Source organism: Gymnoscopelus microlampas (genome assembly GCF_963454915.1).
Source record: "Gymnoscopelus microlampas genome assembly, chromosome: 23".
NCBI classification, from domain to species: domain Eukaryota; kingdom Metazoa; phylum Chordata; class Actinopteri; order Myctophiformes; family Myctophidae; genus Gymnoscopelus; species Gymnoscopelus microlampas.
Genome location: NC_139960.1, coordinates 18,159,396 through 18,185,881, shown reverse-complemented (window position 1 = coordinate 18,185,881; position 26,486 = coordinate 18,159,396). Strand labels below are relative to the sequence as shown.

General features: G+C 40.7%; 1 protein-coding gene across 1 annotated transcript; it reads left to right on the top strand.

The window, feature by feature from the left end:
- Nucleotides 1-34: 34 nt before the first annotated feature.
- On the top strand, nt 35-25,371 carry nup107 (nucleoporin 107). The gene is made up of 27 exons (XM_084049428.1): nt 35-135; nt 2,883-2,968; nt 3,331-3,429; nt 3,974-4,065; nt 4,299-4,431; nt 5,983-6,086; nt 6,858-6,973; nt 7,095-7,143; nt 8,116-8,187; nt 8,933-9,021; nt 10,722-10,797; nt 11,287-11,400; nt 12,817-12,907; nt 13,345-13,424; nt 14,557-14,616; nt 14,934-15,079; nt 15,303-15,351; nt 15,573-15,642; nt 15,758-15,873; nt 17,056-17,245; nt 17,910-18,016; nt 18,237-18,339; nt 19,011-19,171; nt 20,413-20,538; nt 20,688-20,801; nt 23,034-23,201; nt 24,761-25,371. The coding sequence occupies exons 1-27, from the start codon at nt 128-130 to the stop codon at nt 24,866-24,868; spliced, it is 2,727 nt and encodes a 908-aa protein (XP_083905554.1). The 5' UTR covers nt 35-127; the 3' UTR covers nt 24,869-25,371.
- The last annotated feature ends 1,115 nt before the right edge of the window (nt 25,372-26,486 follow it).

The window sequence follows — 26,486 nt, the reverse complement described above, 5'->3', positions numbered from 1 at the left end:
CTTTCACAAAATATGGCAACGCTGTGAAGACCCGGAAGCAGTTGTGTTGTTGAAAATCCTGTCGGCGCGAGCGAGCAGAGCGAGGAATATTACAGAGAATACTAACCCATACTACGTGCCAACAAACATGGAGTGGTAAAACAACACAACTCTTTCATAATATCATATTATTATCACTATTAAAACAAAACAGGGAGACTTTTATATGTGAAGTTATATGAGGCCGTTGGCTGGTGTTTGTGCTCGTCTCTGATAGACACAACACGGCTAATGCTAAGTGGTGCTATCCAGTTAGCATAGACAGAATGACTGACTGTGATGCTAGCTGACTAACTAGTGGTGGTCAAGGACCCCCAAAATCATATGTATTTGGCCGCGGACCCCCATCCCAAAATATTTTGTTCCAGGGACCCCCCAGAAGCAAAGATTTGAGTTAAAAATGTTCACTTTAAAAAAAGAAAAGAAATCAAAATATTTCAAAAAATAGCAGATCTACAAGCTCATAGTGCCATGTTATATGAGCTTGTAGGTCTGCTGTTTTTGAATAGCCAAAGTGGCAAAGTGTGAAATGATGGTTAAAATGATGATCTTGTGAAACATAAACTTCTAACCGCAAAGTGAATAAAGCACGTTTGACTGCAGGCTGTTTATAATGATTATTATCCATGTTGTGCCATCAGTCTGGTCAGGAGGCATAGATACATACATGCATGATGCTTGTTTGCATGAACATGGCATCTATCACTCCATGAGTTGAGTTTTACTACATTTATCTTCAAATCCCAGAGCTGGTAGATGATATTAAAGGTCTCGTTGTACACTTACAGTATGTTCAATTACAAATTAAATGTCTATACACTGTAAATTCATCAGTGTTGAGTTTACTGTTAATCTGACACTCTGAGAGTGTACACATGTAACCAAATGGTCCCTTAAGGGCCGTTCACAGTTCACACACTGATCACTATAACTATATATATATATATGTATGTATGTATATTTTTATAATATTTTTATAGTTGGTGTGAACGATGTGTAAAACTATATTGTTGTAGTGCCCAGTGTGAATGGCCCTTTACTGGTCCACTTGGTTCCATGTGTACAGTAGTAGTTAGAAGGATAATTTAACCCTGACAATTTTACTTTGTGTTTCAAAGTTAAAATACATGTGGACACACATAACTACCAGGAATACACAAGTATCACGCGCTGTATTGACAAACCAGGTATACTGACTGTGCCATAGGGCTTTCACGACTAGAGATTTTTCCTCAAAAAGGGGTTATTGCCCAATAATAGGCTATTATTGGGCACACTTTTGACAAAAGTAAAGGCAGGAGGATAATAATAATAGTAATGGGCCATTACTATGGCATTAAAACAATTTCCCCAACTATTCGACTAGTACCAACAAGGTCGACTAGTTGGTGAAAGCCCTACACTGTGCCATGAGCTAATCTCTCAATCTCTCTGCTAACAGCAGAATCTGTCAGCAGCACTACTGTCTTGGCTTAACCATTAAACATGTAATGTTGTTGTGAGTAGGGATACACACAGAAGCACTCAGGAGGAAGTGGACTAAGAAAGGGGAGGAGCTGAACCTGAGTTCCTGGAGGTGGTGTCCCCAGAGGCAAAAACAAAGGGGGAAAATATATAAACTTCTTACAAAAAATAATCTTTTTGAGCGTTGCTCATTCCACGATTGCAGGATCCTTACAAGTTTAATCTCTTTGTAAAGGTGACTAATCAACGATATCAATGAATACCAATAGGTATTATTGAAACTGAGAAATAATCGAATCGAAGTTAAGTTTCCAAACTATTTGTGGGGAGTTTATATACATTTCTCAGCTTCAAAAGAAAGTCTCTTACGTGGTCGTACGAGAGAGCATAACTCAAGCATAAGAATTGCATTGATTTCAAGGACAAGGGACATCGTCATTAAAGGCGCTTCTTTGGAAAACACCCGTGGTAGCAACTTGACAACTGCACAATCTGTTAAAAAGAACTCTGCCCTCTCTTCTCCGCCTGCAGGCCCTCAATGCAGCAAATTGCCGCATGTTGCTGTGTGTGTCTGGGTGTAGTGCGTCTGGGTGTGCGTCTGTATGCGTGTGTGAGAGAGAGAGAGAGACAGAGACTGCGAGAGAGAGAGAGAGAGCAGGCGAGAGAGTGGAAGAGACGGCGTGACAGAAAGTGGGAGAGAATGCAGAAGAGTGAAAAGAGAAAGAGACAGAGAGAGAGAGAGATACAGAGACAGAGAGTGAGAGAGAGACAGATGAAGAAACTCAATTCTCTGAGTCTCACAGTCTTGACGTGAGTGTGAGAGAGACAGGCTGCCGTGTAGGCTATGATATATGTCCAGTAATATCCTAAACCTTTTAAATTAGGTAAGTGTTTGGTTCTGCACTTATTTTGTTGTGCTAATGATTTAACTATGTATAAAGTTGTCAGGTTTGGGATTTTGTTTGTTTAATGTTTCATATACCGTTTCAACATTCTTGAATATAAGATCAAACGCCAGATTTGATTGGGGACCCATACAATTTCCCTGGGATCCATAAGACCACCCATGGTTCCCAGGACCCATTACATTGAAAACCTAGCTCTTGTTGATGGCCTTTCAGGGAGTAAGGGGCCAAACGCCCAAAGGGCACTTTTTTTCTAGTACAGTTTATAGAGCCTATTGGTATCGACTACTTTTTCTTTGCTTTTGAAATGAACACTTAAGTTCGACCAGTAGCTATGAATGTAGTAGTATGAAAGTATTATTTGTGTGATGTTGCTGTTTACACTGTGTTTTGTCTCTAGTCTACTCTGTTGAGTCATGAACCTGTAATGCTAGTTGTGATAATATCATGTTATCATGCCTTTATTCTCTGTAGGGGAGAAGATGTGTTGCTGTCTCCGGTGGCCAGGGACACGGACGTCACAAGAGCAGCTCGCAGACGCAGCTACAAAAAAGTTGCATGTATCCTGTGTGTGTGTGTGTGTGTGTGTGTGTGTGTGTGTGTGTGTGTGTGAAAAAAAACGTTTTGGAAAGTTAACTTCCTTTGATTATTTCTGCCCTTCAATAATCCCAATTTGTATAGTATTTTATATCATTATCGTTGATTAGTCACCTTTTAAGACTTAGTTAAATATATACTTACTTAAACTGCATAAGGTGGTTAATTCATGTATTTTTGTAAGGTTGGGTCACCGGGGAGACACCAAATGTATCTCTTGGGTCTTGAGCTGAATAGTTTGTGAACCCCTGCTGTAGCAGCTATAGTATTTAGCCAACAGAAGGATTTAAATCCATCAGTTGTTTGCCTGAGCACTGCCGTTCAGTCCCATCGCCGGACCAGCATAGCCCAGGGTTATCCACGGTAACACCAGCCCGGACCCTAGCCCTGAGAAACACTCCAGGATCTCTGTTCAGACAAGCTGGTACGTAACACAACGCACAACCATCTATGTATTGCTGCTCTCGGGCAGAAACCTCCTGTCTCCATGTTTTAACTTTTCACGTTTCTTCGTAAACTACTACTAGCAGATCTGCTACTTTTGAATTCTGAAAAGTAACGGTTTTCGACGTATGAGGTTTCCTCTCCACCCGACAGAGACGATATACACACGCACACGCTTGTATTTCTGTACTTGTGAGGATGTGAACATTTTAGCCAGCGGTTTCATGAATGCAATTTGTAAAAAGATTACATTTAAAAAATGGCAATTTTTAACCCTAAACCTGAAAAAAGCTGGTCTATTGTGAGCTTGTAGATCGGTGTGCAACACCTGCAACCGAGTATAAATCAGGGCATAACATTAACATCATTGTTAACCATAAAACAACCATTTCTCTTGTAAGGACCAGGAACATAGTCCTTCTAATGTCTCTTTCTAGTATTCTAATATAATAATTGTTGGGACTTTTAACCCTCACAAGTACAACAATACACACACGCACTGTCTAAGTCCAAATTTCTGTCAGTCACCCCCAGGAATAGGAATCCAGACGTGTCGTCCATCATAGCAACAGGAGGCAGAACTCCCAGATTCATTAACACACCAGGGGCTAGCATGGTAAAACACATGCACACACACACACACACACACACACACACACACACACACACGCACACACACATTTGAAATATTTATTTATGTCCACATAATAAGAAGTACAGGATGTACAAAGGACATAAACACTGCCAGTGCAGTCATATAAAGGGAAAACAGCCATTTACAAAGTGCATGTAAAGCAGAGCATTGTTACATACAAAACAAAAGATGGCATACTTGTCTTGTTTGTGTAGCTCCTAGATGAAAGCGATTGGACAGCAAGCCTTTACCCCTCCCCTCTATCTGGATTGGTTGACGCCAGCTTCACCGACGACGTGGGCAACCTTAGCTCCGCCCTTCTGAAGGAAGACGACCCAGGAGAGTCTGGTAAAGTAAACCAGTCTTCATGAACGAGTCCCCCAAATTGTATCTGGCTGACCCATCTGAAAATATTTAGAGCCAGGGGCAGGGACCAGTGTTGATTTTGACAGATTTTTTTTATTTAGTTTTAGTCATAGTCTTTTGGATAAAATTCCATTTAGTTTTAGTCATATTTTAGTCATCTGAAATGTCTAATAGTCGACTAAATCTACAGTTGATTTAGTCGACTAAAACGTATTTTGGCGGTGGCTTGATGGCGTCGTAATGGCTGATTTTACACTTGGTTGCATGCTGAAAATAGTAGATCTACAAGCTCACAACGCGTCGCAACGCGACGCGTTGTGAGCTTGTAGATCGGCTATTTTCAGAGCGCAAACCAAACATAAAATGACTTTTAGTTCTACTGGATCTCTTCTCCTCTAGTCCCTCACTAACATTTTAGTCTTAGTTTTAGTCATCATAGCTTAGTTTTTATTTCGTTTTTATTTCGTTTTCGTCAGTGAAAAAAGGCAGTCGACGAACATTTTTCATCATAGTTTTAGTCGACGAAATCAACACTGGCAGGGAACCCCGTACAAGAGTTGTGGTGTTGGAAATATCTACCGATTCAAATATCTACAGATGCAGATCGACAAGCTTCACAATGCGACCCCAGGGACCCCCAGGGGTCCTTAAGGAGATTCCAGGGGGTCCCCCCAGGACCCCACTTTGAGAACCTCTGAACTAAACGAGCAACGACACACTGTAACAACAGCTGTATTTATTGTAAATGTACATTTGTGTTCAATCCGGGAACACGTCTGTGTCATTTTTAGACTTCTTTGGGCTATTCAAAAATATCAGATCTACAAGCTCATGGCGTGGCACCGAGTGCCGCGCTATGAGCTTGTAGATCTGCTATTTTTGAAAAATTGTGAAAATCTTTCAATATACATATTTTTTTAAAGCTTTTTTTTGTGTTGCTTCTGGGGGATTCTACAAATGTCTTCTAAATCCTAACAGTTAAAAAAAAATACGTGTGTTGTACTGTATATCAGTGGTTCTTAAACATTTTCATGTCAAGGACCTCCCAAAATTATATATGTATTTGGCCGTGGACCCCCATCTGAAAATATTTTGTTCCAGGGACCCCCAGAAGCAAAGATTTGAGTTTAAAATGTATTCAAAGATTTGCACACATTGTCAAAATTTTTTTTTTTTTTTTAAATAGCAGATCTACAAGCTCATAACGCGGCACTCGGTGCCGCGCTATGAGCTTGTAGATCTGCTATTTTTTGAATAGCCAAAGAAATCTAAAAATGACACACATGCGTTCCCGGTCTAAATGGTTTTAAGGACCCCCTCAAAAAAACAGATGATGCATCTGTTTTTTTATCCTTCTAATAAAGGTACTACATGTCACAAATAAACCCTTTTTAGTACCAGGCTTCGTTCTAATTCAGTTGTTTGGAGGACAGTCTACTCTTCTCAGCCTGTGGTCCAAACCTGGTTATCAAATCAAATTGTTCTGTCACACAGGTTCTTGGTAGACTAATATCTCCTCTCCTCTCCTTTCAGCTGCTGCTAATCTTTTCCCAGAGTTCCTTGCTTCCTTCACGAAATTTTCGTCTTCTGCCGTGTGTGATCTGTTGGAGGACTACCAGGATCTCTGCCAGGACAAGGTGCAACAATCCCTCAAACCATAATAATGATAATAAGACACATTCAAGAACTAATAACTGCGTACTGGCCTTAGTAGCTTCGTAAATATTACAGCTATGAAAACAAAACTTTTTTTTTTTTTTTTTTCCCTCTGTATTCTTATGTTGATTTTTGAACTGTTTGGTTGCTACTATATATGTCTATGAAATTAATTCAAGGACCCCAATGGAAACAAGCCCGCAAGGACTTTTTTGGCCGGACCTTTTAGACAAAAGCATTATAAATGTAACTGTGTTGTTTTACATTCTTTTGCCTAATAAAAATTTCAATCAATCAATTTCAATCAATCAAACTGATGTAACTAATATTTTAACTGAATGTGGAAAAAAAATATCATAGATTAATTCACAAAATCTAAACGTCTCAACCACTAAAACCCTACACTTTAGTTGACCTGATACCTAAGGGCTCTATATACTAGGATTCAAGTGGTTCTTTCTTTTCTTTTTCCTTTATTTATTCAGGGAAGCCCATTGAGAGTAAGCTCTCTTTTTCAAGGACGCCTTGATAACATATAAAACACATACATAATGAGAAACAATTAACATTTGAATCACATTACAATGTCACAGATGCAAATAAACATATGTGTTACATGAAACAGGTGCAGTGACTATGTAGTGTGTCCTCAAGAAGCACCCTGAATGTCTCTATAGAGACCAATCGCACCAGTTTCAGAGGTTAAATTGTCATTAAGTTTGTGTTATGTGTTTTACTGTGTGGGTGTGTAGGTAGCTACGCTGGAGCATGTGGTTCTGAGATCAGGTCAGCTCAGTAAGACAGCTGGAGTTAAATGGATTCTACAGCAGGAACACAACACATGGAGACTGATCAACTCACTGTACAGGTACCTGTCTTACCTTTCTCTGTTGGTTACTGAACCCGCCATCACCTTCCTGTATCAATGTGACGTGGGAAATAAAATGTTCAGTTCCCATGGGCAGCAACGTCTTTCTGTTTGTCTCCAGGGATCGTGTTCAGTCAGCGATCGGAGATGATGTCATGATGGACCTGTCTGTAAGCGACTCTCTCTCTCACACACACACACACACACACACACACACACACACACACACACACACACACACACACTCAATCACAAAAACAGACTAATGTGTATTTCTACATCCTTACTACAACCTTGAGTATCTGCTGATTAGGCCTGCAACGATTATTTCCATGGCTTTTATTCTATCAATTACTTTTTTGATTAATAATCAAATCATCGACGTATGTATGTGTGTGTGTGTGTGTGTGTATATATATATATATATATATATATATATATATATATATATATATATATATATAATGTTATAATTGACAAAATCTATTCATCTGATGATCCACTTAGGCCCTAATTTATAATTTGTCATATAGCCGAGTCACGCAAACATTTTGAGAAGTTGTGAGTTTGTAGACGTGATTTACTACCACATGTCGTTGCTGTTGGGCAGAGAAACCTTGTATCTCCATAGTTCAACTTTCTATGTTTTTTTTTTGTAAATGAATGCCCTTCTTCTAGATACTAAAGTGTCCCACAAAATTTGTAAAATAAACGGCAGATCTGTAAGCTCACGTCGTGACATTTTTGCATTTATAGTTCAGCAAAAGTGTGGGTTGTGACTAATAACCATACTATAGCAACCAGAGGCCAAACCCAGTGGAGACTAGCAAACTCTGCAAACTAGCATTGTCACCACAGCACTTTTGCCTTCGTTTGAGCCATCCAATCACAGCCGCTCAACATTTGGAACAGCGTCTTTGACCTCTGACCTTACATATAATCTACAGCTGTGTGACACCAGTCACCGCCCCTCTAGAAATGGCTGCTTGATGTCAACACTGTTGAATTTGTGTGACGTGTTCCATAAATTAGGCTCACGGCTGTGTTTGTTCTAAAGAAAACGGCAGAACAATGTCATCTAATTAAGATCCAATGAAAGAAATGACAGAAATGAAATGTAATAACTGTTTGCGTACGTGCAGGTTACCTGTGAGAGTGAGAAGTTAGTGGTGGATCAGCTGTTCCAACGTGATGCAGTCGTCAGACAGAGCCAGGTAACTCTCTCTCTCTCTCTCTCACACACACCCCCCCTCTATAATGTAGGTAGCATGAAGCCATTGATCTACTATTATTGTATTTGCTGTACAATTCTATAATACAGGTGTCATGAAGAGTCATTGATCTTATTACTGTATTTACGGTACATTTTGTGTTGTACGTTGGTCTGGAATCAGCATTAGGGATGCATCGATCGATCAGACACCAATCATCATGATCGCCCAGTAGAGTCTACTTTGGAGATCATTATTGCCGATGACTAGGCCCATCCTATGTTCTGGAAATGGGCACAGAGTGTGTCACAGCGCGAATACGAAAATGTAGTGTCAGACCGATTTATCTGCCATTATTTGACGTCAGTGTCTGTAGCTGATGTGTCTTGCTTTTTAACCACTTTTCAACCTGACATTCCTAATTTGGGCGTGTCATTACAGGTGATGTTTTAACGACTACATTGGGAGAGAAAAGGATAATAAAAAATAAATAAGTACGGTAATACAATCTTTTGTAGCCCTGTTTTGGATCAATTTGACAGGTGGTCTAGATGCCATATTGTGAGGGATTTGTTGCACTGTAATTTGCCAATTGGAAGTCAAGCGGCCACCATCATGATGTTGATGTCATGGAGGAGTACAAACGTAACTGGTCGTCTATTGGTTTGCACAGTTCTTCCCGTTTTGTCTCTCTAGTTGGTTATTCATTGGTTGACACTGACGGACAGTTCTTCCTGTTTGTCTCTAGCTGGTTGTTGATTGGTTGGAGAGCATCGCCAGAGATCAGATTGGAGACTTTGCGGACAACATCGAATACTACGCCAAGAACGTCTACTGGTCAGTACCCGGCTGTCTGTCTGTCTGTCTGTCTGTCTCTGTCTGGTGCATTTTTTACATACACTGGCCCTCATTTATCAACGCAGCGTATAAACCGCCGTATATTTTTCCATATATTCGGCCGTACACCAACGTCGAAGTCACATTTATCAACGCATCCTACACAGCTGATCCGAGCTTACACTTGGTCCCAGCATTGATAAATGTCACGGCTGAAACGAGCGTCATTTAAATAACACGCCCTTAAAATATTCTCAAAACGCCCCGATTTTACGACATGAAGACGAACCAGAATACGACCAAAGACATGAAAAGCCAATAAGAAACAGTCGCCCCCCCCCGCTGGCCTCGCCGCACACGCACACGCCTCTCTCTCTCGCTCTCTCTTGCTCTCTCGCTCTCTCTCTCACACACACACACACACACACACACACACACACACACACACACACACACACACACACACACACACACACGCGCGCGCCCGCCCAACTTTGTCTTTCATGTCCGTGTCCGTAGCGTAGCGGTACATGAGACTCGGGCGGAATGCAGTGATTCCGTGCCGCCACGTTAATATTGGAGCGTCGGGTTTATATCCTTAACCCAGCCAGGTTGTGTAGCCTACATAACTCTCTGGTACGTAGGACAAGCTACAGTAAGTTTGTAGACTGTCCATGAAAACGTGGCCGGGACTCCCGGCGCAAAAGCGCTCGTATATTTTTGAAAATAGCAGATCTACAAGCTCACAACGCGTCGCGATGCAACGCTGGCTTGTGAGCTTGTAGATCTGCTATTTTCAATACAGACAGATCTACAATCTTATCTGAATGACTGTTAAAGCAGTTTGTTTAAATTACTTTATAAAATGATATATTTTCACAGCCATTATTTGTTAGTGTAGATATACACATTTAGGAGTGTCCAGATGCTTGTCAGACAGTCAGACAATGGTGCTCCGCAGGTCTAGAATGGAATAAACGGGTGCAGCCAACGTCAACAACTGGTCTCGACCAGACGTGAGATCTCAGCGTACCGTAGGATAAAGCCCACGTCAGGATATATTGATAAATGCCGAAAATTGCGGTGATTACGCCGTACGCTCATTATTCGGGCTGCACCACGTTGATAAATGAGGGCCACTATGTTTAAATATGAATGTTGTGTGTGTTAGTGTTGATTTTGACAGCAAATCTTTATGTAGTTTTAGTCATAGTCTTTTGAATCAAATTCCATTTAGTTTTAGTCATATTTTAGTCCTCTGAAATGTTTTACTGTTAGTCTAGTTGTAGTCGACTAAATCTACAGTTGATTTAGTCGACTAAAATGTATTTTGTCGGTGCCTTGATAGCGTCGTAATGGCTGATTTTACACTTGGTTGCATGCTGAAAATAGCCGATCTACAAGCTCACAGCGAGCTTGTAGATCAATTTTCAGAGTGCAACACCCTAGTGCAACCAAACATAAACTGACTTGTCTTTCAGTTCTACTGGATCTCCTCTCCACTAGTCCCTCACTAACATTTTAGTCTAGTTTTTAATTGTTGACGAAATTGTCAATATATTTAGTCTTAGTTTTAGTCATCATAGCTTAGTTTTTATTTAGTTTTCGTCAGTGAAAAAAGGTAGTTGACCAACATTTTTCGTCATAGTTTTAGTCGATTAAATCAACACTGATGTGGTGTGTGTGTGTGTGGGTTGCAGGGAGAACACCCTCCATGCTTTGAAGATGAGAAGAGCTGGAAGTGCTGGAGTCACTGCTGCCCTGGTGACTGAACTGGTGAGACCCCTGGCCTTATGCTCTCATTGGATATAAGCAGCGCTTCCCAACTTCGTCTGGAGGATCGGGGCCCACCGGAACATCTCTAATTTGAATGATCAATCGATTGTGTTCCGGCTTGGATCAATGGAATTAACACAGTGTACTTTTAAGTTCCTATTTATTGGTATCACTAGAAAACACGTTTCAAGGTTCAGTAGAATCAAGGAAAAAATACCATGTCTTTTCTTTTAGCATAATTGTTTTTTAATATTGTTTTATATTATCATCATTAAAATCATAGTGTTTTGCCAATGATTTGAGGGCCCACTTGCCGTATCCTCACGGTCACGGCCCACTGTTGGGCCCCAGGTTGGAAATCACTGCTCTATTACTATTGTCTGTCTCTCTCTACTCATCCTTCTCCACCTGTATGTCTCCCTACCTCTCTCTGTCTGTACCCGTCTGTCTTTCTATACCTGTCTGTACCTCTCTCTCTCTGTGTGGTAGGACCCAGATGCTCCAGTGAGACAGCAGCGCCCTCTGGTGGACCTGGACAGAGAAGACGACAACAGACTCCTCAAGAACCTGTTCACCCTCATCAGAGCAGGAATGATTGAACAGGTGTGTTTAGGCTCTTTTCCATCTATGAACCTTCCATAACCTCAACCAGTGGAGTTCTGTCATGTTTTTATTTGCTTCTTTTGACGTTATACTGTATATTTCCAAACAGTAGCCCTACTGCAAATAGCCACCTGTTTTTGGGTACCCCGCCCGTTGCAGGACTCTGTAGGCTACCAATGTTTTGACCCATCAAAACGTGCAACATTTTCCAATGAATTTGAAATACGTAGATTTTATTAAAGTTTATATTTGACAAGATTTATTAGCTTATAAGCAAACAAATAAGCAAGGGATAATGTATGGGGAGGTAGTCATTATTGAAAAAAGGGCTTTAAATTTCAATAATGACTACCTCCCCATACATTATCCCGCTTATTACACGGCTACTTAACTCATTCAGTGCCCAGCTTATTTATGGAATTTTGGCTATGAGTGCCACAGCCAAAATTAATTGTAAAAAAAAAGTGCTTAGGAGCCAAGATACAGCCCTTTTCAGTAAGAAGTTAAACAAAGAGTGAATGGAGCAGCAAATCTTCAAATCATCATATCTTGGGTTCTGAACATGTTTTTCCAAAAAAAGACGTCCAGTGGCACCCAGGGCTTATATCAACAGACGTATTAGACGTCCAGTGGCACTGAATGAGTTAATAAATACATTAATAAATTGACCCAAAAGTAACAACAAAACAAAGTATTTCCTTGCTTACGGCAAAGAAAGTATTCCATAAGTATTGGGCTGGGCGGACAAGTTCGCCTCGGAAAACAAATGACAGTATTCCACAAGGTAACCGGAAGACTCGCCCCAAAACACACTCGCCCCCATTCTTTACCACCGGATTTGCATATAATACCGCCTGATTTGCCCCGGGGTGACTGTGTTTTGGGGCGAGCGTTTTGATATTCTTGCGTCGGTGCGCCAAGATAAACAAGAAAGTGTAATGGATCAAATAGAATCACTTTTCGGTTATTGCATCATCTATTTCTCACTTCAAATGTTTTCAAAAACATTCTTGAGAGCAACGTTTAGTTGTAAATGACATTGTTTGTTTGTTTACATGGCTGTCATGTTGGATAAAGCATAAAACCAAGCAGCGCAGGTTGACATGAGCAGGTGTTCTGAGTCTGATTACACAGTTATAGAGCTCATCGGTCATTATCCAGAAATAATGACCGATGACTGACCAATCAGAATTGAGCATTCAACCAAGCCGTGTAATAAATACAATTAACATTTTTATTATTATTATTTTTTTTTTTTATGAAAATAACAAAATAGAACTTTAATTATATAATGAACAAGCAAACATGCATTCCATGGGTAGATGGGTGGTCGTGTGAACATTGTTGCGATAACACTGTTGTGTGTGTGTGTGTGTGTGTGTGTGTGTGTGTGTGTGTGTGTGTGTGTGTGTGTAGGCTCAGAGGCTGTGTAAACGTTGCGGTCAGGCCTGGAGAGCAGCGACCCTGGAGGGATGGAAGCTCTACCATGACCCCAACATCACCTCAGGTACCGCTACTATGACAACCACCACTTTTACCACGACAACCACACAAGTAGCCCATGACCCCAACATCACAGAGTTCTGTGTTGTGTCGGGCAGAAACCTCTCATCTCCATATTCTAACTTATTTGTATTAAAGCCCTACCTGGTCACATACTACAGTGTCAGACACATGTATCAAATGTAGCAGATTCAAAAACATTAAATATTCAAAAACATCAAAAGTGGCAGATCTACAAGCTCGAAACGCGTCGCTTGCAGATCTGCTACTTTTGATGTTTTTTTATTTGAATGCTGAAAATAAACTGATTTGGACATTACCACCAAGAGAGACAATATTATAAGTTATATTATAATGAGGCTGCCTTTGTGTATGCAGATTTATGTCACTCACTGTCTGCAATGACTCAATATTTTTTGATATTATTATTTTTTTTTTCAGACTCCTTGGAGCTTCTGCCGGTTGAAGGAAACCCTAATCGAGGAATCTGGAAAACCTGTTGTTGGAGAATGGCTGAAGAGGTATTTATATTAGGGATGTTCGATATTATCGGCCGATATTAGCATAAAAATCGATATCGGAAAATATCGGTATCGTTTTTATTTTTTTTAATTTACAGGAGTTCTTACAGTATGGTGTGTGTGATATGAAATTTGAGCTTACCCTAATCACAGTAATCCCCGCATATATCGGTATCGGTTGATATCGGTATCGGTAATTAAGAGTTTGACAATATCGGTATATCGGTTATCGGTAAAAAAGCCAATATCGGACAACCCTAATTTATATACACAAAACAATTATAATACAACAACCACTTTAACCCTAGTGTCCCTATTCAGGGTCATTCTATGTCATATTGGTGAAGATTCATTAAAAATAGCAGATCTACAAACCCAGCATAGGAAAGAGAGCAAAGACAGTTTGGTGTGACAATTTGCATGAGATGGAGAGAGAGAGAAAAGAGACCGATTGGTCTCTCCACACAATGCACACACATGAAATACGTAACCTTAAATTCAGTAGGGATGTTATTTTCAAATCCAGCATGCTTGGTCGGGCCCCTCTCCACGTCTCCTGGGCCATGTGTGAAGTCAAGAGGGCGCTGTATTAGGCTGTAGTAATTTTGGTGCAAATGTTGGCTCTCTAAACTGTGTCAAAGAGCCTAAAGATTGACCCAAGACAGCTCAGACTGAGTTGAATGTACGTGTGGACATTAAGACTTACGGTTCTGGGATATGTTGACCTGCGAATATGTGTGTGTGTGTATACTAAGGATGGGACGATAATTGTTATTATGCTTTATCGTGATTAAAAAACGCTCACGATACTCGTATCGCAGAGATTAAAATGTAGGGTGAATTACCTTTTTGTTGAGCTGCAAATTCAGTACCACTTAAACCCCATAAAACAGACCTGTAAAGAGTGCATTTGGTACGCTCTTATTTCACTCTACACAAATCGTTGTGCGCTTGTAGATCGGCTATTTTTGGCGAACGTTCCCCCCAGAATAGGGATGCAGGGGGTTGAAGTGGTTATCAAAAGTGGCGTTTTAAGCAATAATCGGGGCATTCAGGTAATTTTCATATCGGCCCATCCCTACCTGCGAATATGTGCGTGTATAAAGTGTTTTTATGTAATTGTGTCTTTCAGGAGCAGTTGAACAGATATGAGAGAGCAATCTATGCTGTGCTCAGTGGAAACATCAAGCCGGTTTGTTAACATACCCTCACATTTTAAGAAATGCTGCACAAAATTCTAAAATATTTTCCTGTCCATTTCTAAATGTCATTCATCTCTGCCTGCGTGTTCTCAATGTGATATCAGTCAAGCTCATCATAGAGTATCTGCTGTCCTGTAACTTTAATATAGCTGACTGCCACATGCGACGTAATTGTATAGTACACACTTATGACTTTGTATAATTGGGAGGGGGGGGGGGGGGGGGGGGCTGCATCAACTCAGACACTGCATCAACTATAGTAGAGAAACTCATTGGGGTGGGTGGGTGTGTGTGTGTGTGTGCGCAGTTGTTGCCAGTGTGCGAGTCATGGGAGGATTGTGTTTGGGCGTACTTCAAAGTGATGGTCGACTCGCTGGTGGAACAGGAGGTGATGTCATCAGGCATGGCTCACCAGGAAGTTGACACACTGCCGCGAGAGTATCTGGAAGCCAAGTAATAACCATACACACGAACACCATGAACTCACCATGCATACAAACGGAAACATACAGACAGACAGACAATACACATACTGACACCATACAGCACATACAAACACAAATAAATTACCTAAATAACTAATCTTACAGTACCAGAAGTATTATTATTTCTGCTGAATGTTTTCTCCACTGTCTCTTTCTGTCTACCTCTGAATTGTCTGTCTTTCTCTCTTCAGCTGGACAATGGAGAAAGTGTTTGAAGATCTCCAAGCAACAGAGTCTAAGGTAGAACACACACACTATATTATTTTAGGGATCTTTTCACATATCTAATGGTATATTAGAGCTGAAATTGAGTGGTTCATGCATAAAATGATCAAGTTGTGCGGGACAGATGTGTGTATGTGTGTCCATGTCCATTTGTTCTTTTTAGGTTGCTGATGGCTTAATTGCATTATCACAATGTGTATCTGGATTATAATAAGTTGTGTGTGTGTGTGTTTCAGAGGGTGTTGGAGGAGACCAGAGAACATTATCATGTGATCCAGAAGGCTGTCATACTAGGAGACCTGGACGGTATGACCTATGAACTTTTCAGTCGCTTGCTGTTTCCCGTCATTCTGTTGCCCCCAGAACAGGCATACTAGGGTTCAAGTGGTTCAGCAATGAATGGTCTCTGTCTCTTTCTCAGGTCTTCTGGAGGACTTAGGTGTTTGGCTGACAGGTTCCAAGCCCCTCCCATCTCACCTGCTGCGGTTCATGACTCACCTGGTGTTGTTCTATCGCTCTCTGGGCATGGCACTAAAAGTACACACACACACACACACACACACACATACTATAGAGCACTGTTTCACCAATTTGTATGGGTTGCGAGTAAATATCCCTTTTTTTTTTCGTTTCCTACATTTAAAAAAAAAAAAAAATATATATATATATATATATATATTTCAAAAGATTTTAAAAAGTTTAAACAAAAAAAGTCAAAACTTTTCATCAATTAAAAACAATTCCAGCATTTTACAAAAGTATTTCATAAATAAAAAAAAACACTATTTTGGGTCCTGGGCAAAACAAATTTCTCTTTTGGGTCTCGAGCTAAAAAGTTTTGGACGCATTGTTATAGAGGATGTGCAGTCACCTGATGTGTAGGGGTGCAACAATTAATCGTACTAATCCATTTCATTGATTCTAAAGTCATTTTTAATAACAAGCTCAAATTGTTTGTTGTTTGCGAGATTAGCCCGGGACAGAGACACAGACGCACACACACACACACACACAGACAGACACACAGACCCTCATCTAGACAGCTCGGACCACTCCAGTGCCACGCTGTAAAAATATTACGGCCCGTTTCCTTTCCTAACTACTAGTCCTTGACCTCCATGAAAAAATAAGATGTGTCCGTATTCATAAGGACAAATAAAATGTGACTGTCCAGTTCTGTAACTGTGAGACCCAACTGCATATAGATATAAATTCATTTATTTCATAAATGTATGGATTCGTTTTTCACTTCACCAAAAATTGTAAGTTGCAAATGTTTAACCCTTGAAGACCAGAGGCCGATTCTACAAATGCTTTCCAGTAGTTCTCAAACATTTTCATGCCAAGAACCCCCCAAATTGATGTATTTTTCGCCGCGGACCCTCATCTGAAAATGTTTTGTGCCAGGAACCCCCCAGAAGAGGAGATTTGTGTTAAAAAAATTCAAAATTATAACACTTTCAAGATCTTTCCAAAAAAAAAAGATGTACAAGCTCGCAGCTTGGCATGAAGTGATGCGCTGCAAGCTTGTATATCTGCTATTTTTGAGAACCACTGTTCTAAATCCTAAGAGTTTTCTGAAAAACGTATGTTGCTATACGTATATAACGCTCAAATCTGAAATGACACAGATGCTTTCCCGGTTATTAATGGGTTAACTGAGTTACAAATGGATACATTGTTTTTTTCTGTGATGAACTAGCATGTTTCTTTGTACAGGAGGACGTATGTGTGGACATACTAAAGACCTACATCAGCGTGTTGATCAAAGAGGATCAGTGGGAACTCATCGCCAGCTATGTCAGCCAACTTCCTGTCGACACAGCGACGGTACAGTATGCCAACTTCCTGGAGACCATCAGCCAATCGGAACAGAGGAAGAGGTGTCTGCATCTGGCGAATGATTCTGGTAAGAAAACTATAATCAATAATTTGACTCTTAATGATTCATGTTAAGTTGATGGTAGTTGATGCAGTGAGGTGATATCATTGATTACAGCCTATGAACGTTTATTGATTTCCTATTACTTCTGAAGGCAACATTGGATTGAACTGCTTTGTTTTTGTGGGTTGGCTAAACCTATACCATTTATTTATCTTGGTTTACTCAATTTTATTTAATAAGACATGTTTGAACTGGAGAATTATTATACACACATCACGTTAAATCACTTTATAAATGAAAAAAGGAGTTCATAATCATGTCTATATGACTGCTTGTATTAACTGATAATAAAGTAACCATTAGCATTAATTTAGAAAAATATAGGAAACGGAAATCCGTCGTAGAATTGAATCAGATCGTCGAATCGTGAGGCCAATGAAGATGCACACCACTTATATTCATTCACCGTATTGACATAAACCATAAACTTTATAAAGCATGAAGTGTCATGCTGTGAGCTTGTAGGTAACGCTAAAATCTAGAATGTCACAGATGCTTTCCCGGTTTTTAATGGGTTAGATACTATGTCAGAAAAAGCAAATGTTTAAACATTCTGAAGTCACATGGCTGACATTAATAACTGTGTGTGTGTGTGTGTGTGTATATATGTGTGTGTGTGTGTGTGTAGGTCTAGATGTAGCAGCCATCACTAAGCTGGTGGTGGAGACCGTTCGAGACAGAGACAGCACTGAGTTCACCCACCACACAAACACCCTGGATACTGCGACTACAGAGGTACACACTCACACTGGACACTGCTACTACATTGGTACAGCACACACACACACACACACACACACACATACACACACACACACACACACACACACACACACACACACACACACACACACACACACACACACACACACACACACACACACACACACACACACACACACACACACACACACACACACAAATGTGAATTCCTTTTTGTTGTGTTCTCTGATAGGAGGACCAGAAGAAGGTTGACGTCATTGATTGGCTGCTCTTTGACCCCGCCCACCGAGCAGAAGCTCTCAAACAGTCCAATGCCATCATGAGGAAGTTCTTAGGTACCTGTCTGTCTCTTGTCTACTTGTCTGTCTGCTGCATTGCATTTCTTATTTGCGTCGTGTACAGGAGTCTTTTCTTCTATACTGGTCGGCCCTTGGTCTTCTCCGACGCACCTGTATTTGTGTTTTCTCATTTATGTCCCGTTATAGAACAACGACCCAATGGCATTTCAATTCTCCTCGTTTCACTTTGTCCTGATGTGTTTGCTTCTGAAATTCAACGTTACACAACTGGACAGGAGGGCCTCGTTTGGGGTCCCAGTAGTATTTTCTCCACCTCTCAAAATGTTTTGCAGATCAATATGATTTAGGTCAGTGCTGACGCTGAGTGCATGTCAGTCCACGGCCGTGCATCTACATGTGACATGTGGCACATGTTACAGACGCATGTTTTCTTGTTTCTCACAGCTCACAACGTGTTGCATCACACGTTGTGAGCTTGTAGATCAGCTATTTCTGTTATTTTTTAAACAGGACTTACTGTAAGAGGTTCAGTTTTTTTTTTGCTACCCTTATAGTGTTTTTTGGGGGGGGGGGGTTCTGAAATGACTGCAACTGCACAAAACTGTAAGGGTCGAGTTTGCCTTCTCTTCAACCCGTCTGTCTGCCTCTGTCCAGCTCTTCAGAAACGACATGTCTGTCTGTCTGTCTGCCTGTCTGTTTGTCTGTAGCTGTTCAGAAACTGGATGCGGTGAAGGCTGTGTTTTCCAAGCTTCCAGAAGATTCTATGAGGGAGATTTATCATCAGTGGGAGGGTCTTAGCCAGGACACGCCTCTTCCTGCCGAGGACGAGAACGCTGTCAGAGAGCATCTGTGCATCAGAGCGTACCTGGTCAGGCATCACCTAACAATAACCATTCTACCATTTCTTATCTATCTGCATACAGATACAATATCGTCTCTGTCGGGTGGAAACCTCATATGTCCAACACTGTTACTTTTCAGGATTCAAAAACGGCAAAAGTAGCAGATCTACAAGCTTGTGGATCTGCTACTTTTGATGCTTTTGTGTGACTCTAGTATGATCAAGTAGGGCATTAATTTACCAAAAAACACAATGTTAGAATATGGAGATAAGAGGTTTCTGCCTGACAGCAACGATACTGATTATTTTACTGGAGTCCCCCAGGGATCTACACTAGACGGCAACTGACGGCAACGATATACTGTACATATTAGGGCTGCACAATTACCTGTTTGTGTAAAATGTATTGTCATTGCAATTTAACATTCACAGTATACTGTATATGTCACAATATACTGTACATATCACAATATACTGTACATATCACAAGATACTGTACATATCACAAGATACTGTACATGTCACAAGATACTGTACATGTCACAATATACTGTACATATCACAATATACTGTACATACAATCCATGTATAAAGGATGTTTTTGTTTGGATTAGGAGATGTTTTTTAAGGGGAACGGTGAAAAACTATTGGTGGTATATATTTAGGGATGTCCGATATTATCGGCCTCCCGATATTATCGGCCGATATTAGCATAAAAATTGATATCGGGAAAATATCGGTATCGGTTTTTGAAAAAATCTTTTTTTTTTTTTTTTTTTTGCTTTATAAATAAGTTACAGGAGTTCTTACTGTATATGGTGTGTGTGATATGAAATTTGAGCTTACCCTAATCACAATAATCCCCGCATATATCGGTATCGGTTGATATCGGTATCGGTAATTAAGAGTTGGACAATATCGGTATATCGGTTATCGGTAAAAAAGCCAATATCGGACAACCCTATATATATTCATTGTCAAATAGTAGCTGTAGCCAGGTGCTGTTTTCTTTTCAGTAAAACCATGTTTTTGGAATGGAAATATACAGTAATCCATTTTCTTTTCTTCAATATAAGTGTACAGTAGGCTTTTCTATGTTAGCTGCAAACCAAAGGCAGAAAGACTTTCAAACTGTATACTGCAATATTTGTTTACTTATCACAAGTCTTATCATCGCAATATTATTGCATGGTTTCCTAATATTGCGCAACCCTAACACTCGCCCGCACGCACACACACTGTACTTAATATGTATTTAATCTCAACAGGAAGCCCATGAGGCGTTTAATGATTGGTTCAGCCACAGTAACTCCGCCCCTCAGAAGCCAGACTCTGCCCCCCAGGCTAAGTTCACCGAGAGAGTAGCCAATGAGATGAGAGAGAAAGAATACCAGGTATCGACTTTTTTATTTTCCCAGCAGAAATCTGTTTGAATATAAACATTTCCTGGTCGGCAAATTCGGTGAACTTAACCCTATGCTGACACATTAACATTACTTTAACGTGTGTGTGTGTGTGTGTGTGTGTTTGTGTTTGTGTGTAGAGTGAGTATGCCAGGTGGGAGGCAGGCGTTGAAGCTCTGACTGTCGACGTTAAAGAAAGAATCTACAACGTTCTGCTGTTTGTTGATGGAGGATGGATGGTCGACAACAGACAGGTCAATGTCACTCTGTCATCATTCTACTGTCACTCTATTACAACTCTACTTCACTTTATGTCAAGTGATTTGTACCTGTTCATATAGCTGGTCCTCACTCTTCACTAATGCTCATTATAATTCAATTCAATTCAATTTTATTAAAGTGTCAAATCACAACAAGTTGTCTCAAGACACTTTACATGTAGAGAAGAGACCCGACAGTCCCACCCTGAGCAAGCAATTTTGCGACAGTGGCAACGAAAAACTCCCCCTTAACTGGAAGAAACGTCAGGCAGACCCTAGGCTCTAGGGTGGCGGCCTTCTGCCTCGACCGTGTCGGGGGGAAAGAAGAGCGAGAGAGGGAGAGACAGAGGAGAGACAGAAAGAGATACAAGTAGTAACAATAACAATAGTAGCAAATATAAGTGTAGGATAGTATATGATAATATAGTATAATATAGTACAACAATAATGTGTATGCAGTATATAATGGTATAATATAAGAATGTTAAGATAATATACAATATAGTGTAGTGGTATAGTGTAATGTAGTAGAAATCCACGGTCGTGCCCCATGGAGAGGCCTGGTCCGCAGTCAGTCTTGAGCCGGTCAGTAGTGACAGTCCATGGAACTGCGACGCGGGAGATAAATAAACACCGGAGAGCGGGTCCCCGGGTGTAGAATTAGTGGCAGGCCTTACTAGAGCGTGAATCCATACAGGGTTAATTACGATTGTACCAATAGGGGACAAACCCACACAACCAAAAGGGAGGACGAGAAGAGAGAAGACGAGAGGAGAGGGGGGGTGGGGAGGGAGAGGGGAGAGAGGATGACTATAGGGTGACTGAGTCTACACACTTCGGCTATAGGCTTTATCATAGAGAAAGGTTTTTAATCTAGTCTTAAATATACAGAATGTGTCTGCTTCACGGACTGAGACAGGGAGAAGGTTCCACAGCTGAGGTGCCTGAAACTTAAATGCTCTGCCTCCTGTTCTAGCTTTTTTGGGGTTTCCTGGAGCCGTAAGCATTTTTTCATACTGTGGACGCAATGGTGTTCTGGCTGGTTTGTAGGGCTCGATGAGTTCTTTGAGATACACTGGTGCCTGTCCATTGAGAGCCTTGTATGTGAGGAGGAGAACCTTAAACTCTATTCTGTATTTAACCGGGAGCCAGTGCAAAGAGGCCAATGAAGGAGTGGTATGATGGTATGATGGTACCATTATAAGATGGTACCATTGCTGTGTCTCAGAGGACGACTGTGGAAGGTTCCGAAACCTGTCTATCATTGGTAGGCACGTTCTTTCTTTCTTTTTCCTTTATTTATTCAGGGAAGCCCATTGAGAGCAAGCTCTCTTTTTCAAGGACGCCCTGATAACAACATAAAACACAATGAAAAACAATAGCAAACATTTTAATCACATTACATTGTCACAGATGCAAATAAACATAGTGTTACATGAAACAGGTGCAGTCACTATGTAGTGTGTCCTCAAGAAGCACCCTGAATGTCTCTATTGAGACCATAGTGTGTCCTCAAGAAGCACCCTGAATGTCTCTATTGAGACCATAGTGTGTCCTCGAGAAGCACCCTGAATGTCTCTATTGAGACCAATCGCACACGTTTCAGAGAGTCCTGAAGTTTGTTCCATTTGTGTGGAGCATAATACATGAAAGCAGTCTTTCCTTGTTCACTGCTCTTACGTGGACTGGTAAATCTAATGTGTGTTTGTGAACGTGTTGAATGTCCAGTAACCTTTTGGTTCTAAAAGCATGGGTACAAAGGAAGCTTTCCACACAAGGCCTTATAAATAAATAAAATACAGTGTTCCTGTACGAACTGCGAGAGATGGCCAACCCACTTTATCGTATAAAATACAATGATGGGTGAGATAATCATCGCCAGTAATAAAACGTAGGGCACTGTGGTAGACTGGTTTGGTCATTTCAAACAAGATTTTTTTCATTTTATTTGTTTTAATATATTGATATTAGCATGCTAACCTTCCAGGAAGAGAGAGGCTGCAGTTTCTAATAGCTTGGAATCCCCATTGATGATGTCACTGGTAGGCAGGTTTCTGTAGCCCACCAATGAGTTAGTAGACAGAAAGCTCATCTTATAATGAGCATTAGTGAGGACCACTTATATGATGATAACGTTGTAAATGGGTGAAGTGGTCCTTCAGTATAAATGTGTCATTGAATGGTGTTAATATACAAATTTGAGTTATTAATGTGTTATTGTTTTAGGACGCGTTGGAGGACGTTGAGCGCAGCCACCAGATGGCGATGCTGCGCTCCCTGTGTCTCCCCAGACTGAGTGTGTTGTTGCTGAACGTCCTGCAGCGTTCCAACCAACACCAGGAGGCGCTGCGCCTCGCTGACATCATCGCCTCCGACCAGCACAGACTCTATGAGGTGGGTTTACCTCACTGGCTGCCTGTTTGTGGAATAGTTTTTTTTTAATCCTTTTATTAACCCATTGAGGCCTGAGGTTCCGATTCTGCAAAATGTCTTCTAAATCCTAACGGTTTTCTGAAAAACGTATGTTTCTATATCAGTGGTTCTCAAACGTTTTCATGTCAAGGACCTCCACAATTATATGTATTTGGCCGCGGACCCTCATCTCAAAATAGTTTGTTCCAGGGACCCCTAGAAGCAAAAAATGGAGTTAAAGATGCTCGCTTTAAAACTATATATTCAAAGATTTGCACATATAAAGATTTTTCAAAAATAGCAGATCTACAAGCTCATAGCGCGGCACTCGGTGCCGCGCTATGAGCTTGTAGATCTGCTTTTTTTTAAATAATAATAATAACTTGAATTTATATAGCGCCTTTCAGAAACCCAAGGACTCTTTACAGTACACAAAATAAACGAATTAATTGCCAAAAGCCAGAGTAAATAAGTGTCTCTTCAGTGCGTACTTGAAAGAGTCCAGTGTTGGCGTCTGGCGAATCTCCATTGGGAGAGAGTTCCAGAGGTCAGGGGCTGCCACGCTGAAAGCCCTATCGCCAAGGGTCCGCTTGGGGTGGTGAGGAGCCCCAAGTCAGAAGACCTCAGGTCCCGCTCTGGGATGTAATCATCGAGGAGGTCCGAGAGGTACCCTGGGGCTAGGGCATGGAGAGCTTTAGAGGACGTAACAAGCACTTTGAATTGTAGGCGTTACATTTAGTTTGACTCTGTTCCACAGATAAACATTGTGAACATAGCCGAACTACAAGCTCACAACGCCTCGCGCTGCAACGCGGTGTGAGCTTGTACGGTGTGAGCGGCTATTTTCACAATGTTTGTCTCTTTCTTGCGTAATATTTGCCAATTTGGCCCATTTGGTATTAAAAAGGTCTTAAAAGTCATTATATTTTATCTTTTAGAAATGTGCATATACCCTGTATACACTTATACAGTTTTGTTGGTTTTGGTTTACTGTTGAGTGAGAAAACAACATTGCACATTAAGCTAATCATCTGGGACCCCCCAAAACTATTTTACGGACCCCCAGTTTGGGACCCACTGCTATAAGGCACAACACGGGCTTACTCTGCTTTATATCTTTGAGTTACACCATCTACTGCAAAATGTGAGATCTCTCAGGTCCTCTGGCCAAGGTCCTCTTGTTGTACCTAAGACCAGACCAATCTCAAAATCAGGGGTGACGGGGCCTTTGCAGTGGTCGCTCCCACCCTGTGGAGCGCTCTAATGCTCAAATGTTCTTTCGTCTGTGTTATTAGCACAATAGCTTAGCTGAAACAACGGTAAACGTGGACTTGGTAGTAATAATTCAACGTCGGGTCGCAAATGGCCGGGTTGTCAGACACAGCAAGGAGGATCCAAAGAGCAGCACTCCTCTCCTCTCCAAAGTTGTACTATTCTCTGCGTGAAGCACCCGTGGCGCTGCACCAAAAATGGAAGACGGTAAACTGTCTTTCTAGTCAAGCCTGTCTGTCTAGTCTTAACTGTCCTGTCTGTCCCTCCAGGTGTTTTCTAAAGAGGAGCTGAGTCGGTTCCTTCAGAGGTTCAGAGATTCATCTTTGCTGCTGTTGGACAGTGGACTGGACGCGCTGGGATACCAGCTACAACCATAACACAAACACACCGTAAAATATGGAGTAACTTTTTTTGTTGTTGTTAATTTAGTTTGTGTTGGCTGACTGAGCTATTGGATTTATGCTAGGCATCATTTTTCCATACGTATTTTGTATTGAATTATAAAAAAAATAAGAAGTTTCTGTTAATACTCTGTTTTGACATTTGAAGTTCCGCCCAAATAAATATTTCTTTTTTTTCTCCAGTGATAGTTGATGTTGACCTTGACCCAGTAGGCACAAACTTTTAATCAGATAGTCCTGGGATCACACACACACACACACACACACACACACACACACACACACACACACACACACACACACACACACACACACACACACACACACACACACACACACACACACAGTAAAATAGAGTAACAGTATTTGGTTTGTTTATTTTGTTTTTGTTGGTTGAGAAGTTTTTGGATTATTTGCTATTTGTCCATACATGGTTGTATTTTGTATTGCATTATAATTAAAAAAAATATGTTTCTGTACATTTGAGGTTTTTTGACAGAGTTCTGCCCAAATAAAGTTTTTTTTCTGTGATTTGTTGACGTTGACTTTCACCCAATTAGCCCAAACGTTTAATATAGTCCTGGGATCATTGCACCTTTCAGCCCCCTTCGTTGGGGCAGGTGACTCATTTAATCCACTCCAAGCAAGGCAATATTTTGTATTTTTAGCAGTTAAAATAGGAATATATTTATCAGTAGATAAACCTATGCCTTCTGGGATGACGATGAACCACTTAAACCCTATTTACTTAGTTGACCCGTGTCCCGCAGGGCTCTATACTAGCTCTGCATCTTTTCCTCTTGACACCAAATTGTTGTCGAAAATGGCCGATCTTGCGACACGTGAGCTTGTAGATTGGCTTTATTAGCTGAATATTCACCCCCAGAGTAGGGATGCAAGGGTTCATATGGTTTTATATGGACACATTCAGGAGTAAGACCATAGCATCAGCTAAATACAGATCTCGTGTGCAAAGTGGACATTTGAATTATCATTGTCTTGTACTACAGTGGTTGTCAAACCATTAATTTCAGGGTGACCCCATAATTACAGATCTGTAAGACTCCATTTGGAACCCCTTCAAGGAACTCTGAGGGTCCCTGGACCCCACTTTTACTTACTATTTTTGGTAGAAAACAGTGGTGTTAAGAAACTAAGTACATTTACTCAAGTACCTCTGAAAGTCTTTCAAAGAAATGTAACTTACACGTCGTTACCATTCACGTGGCTCTTGCATGTTTATTGTGCACGCATGTTTGTGTACAGTATGATATACTGTGCTGTACCATTGCATTTAGTAAACAGGTTTCTGCACATGGAAGGATGAAAGCAGCAGTCCTTACATTATCTGGAATGCATCCTTCTAACAATACAGGTCGAGTTATTTGTAATTGCATATTGAAACAGATTTTAAATGTCAAACATGTCATTCACTTAATGGCATGTGGGCCACATCCATGACAGGAGATAATAAAACACCTTTCTATCTACTTTGATAAAGCCCAATGCAAATTCATTCATAATTAATAGTTTTGTTTAAAATGTTCTAGCCTTGACAACCATGCAGTCTTATGCAAACGTTAAAATGTAAATT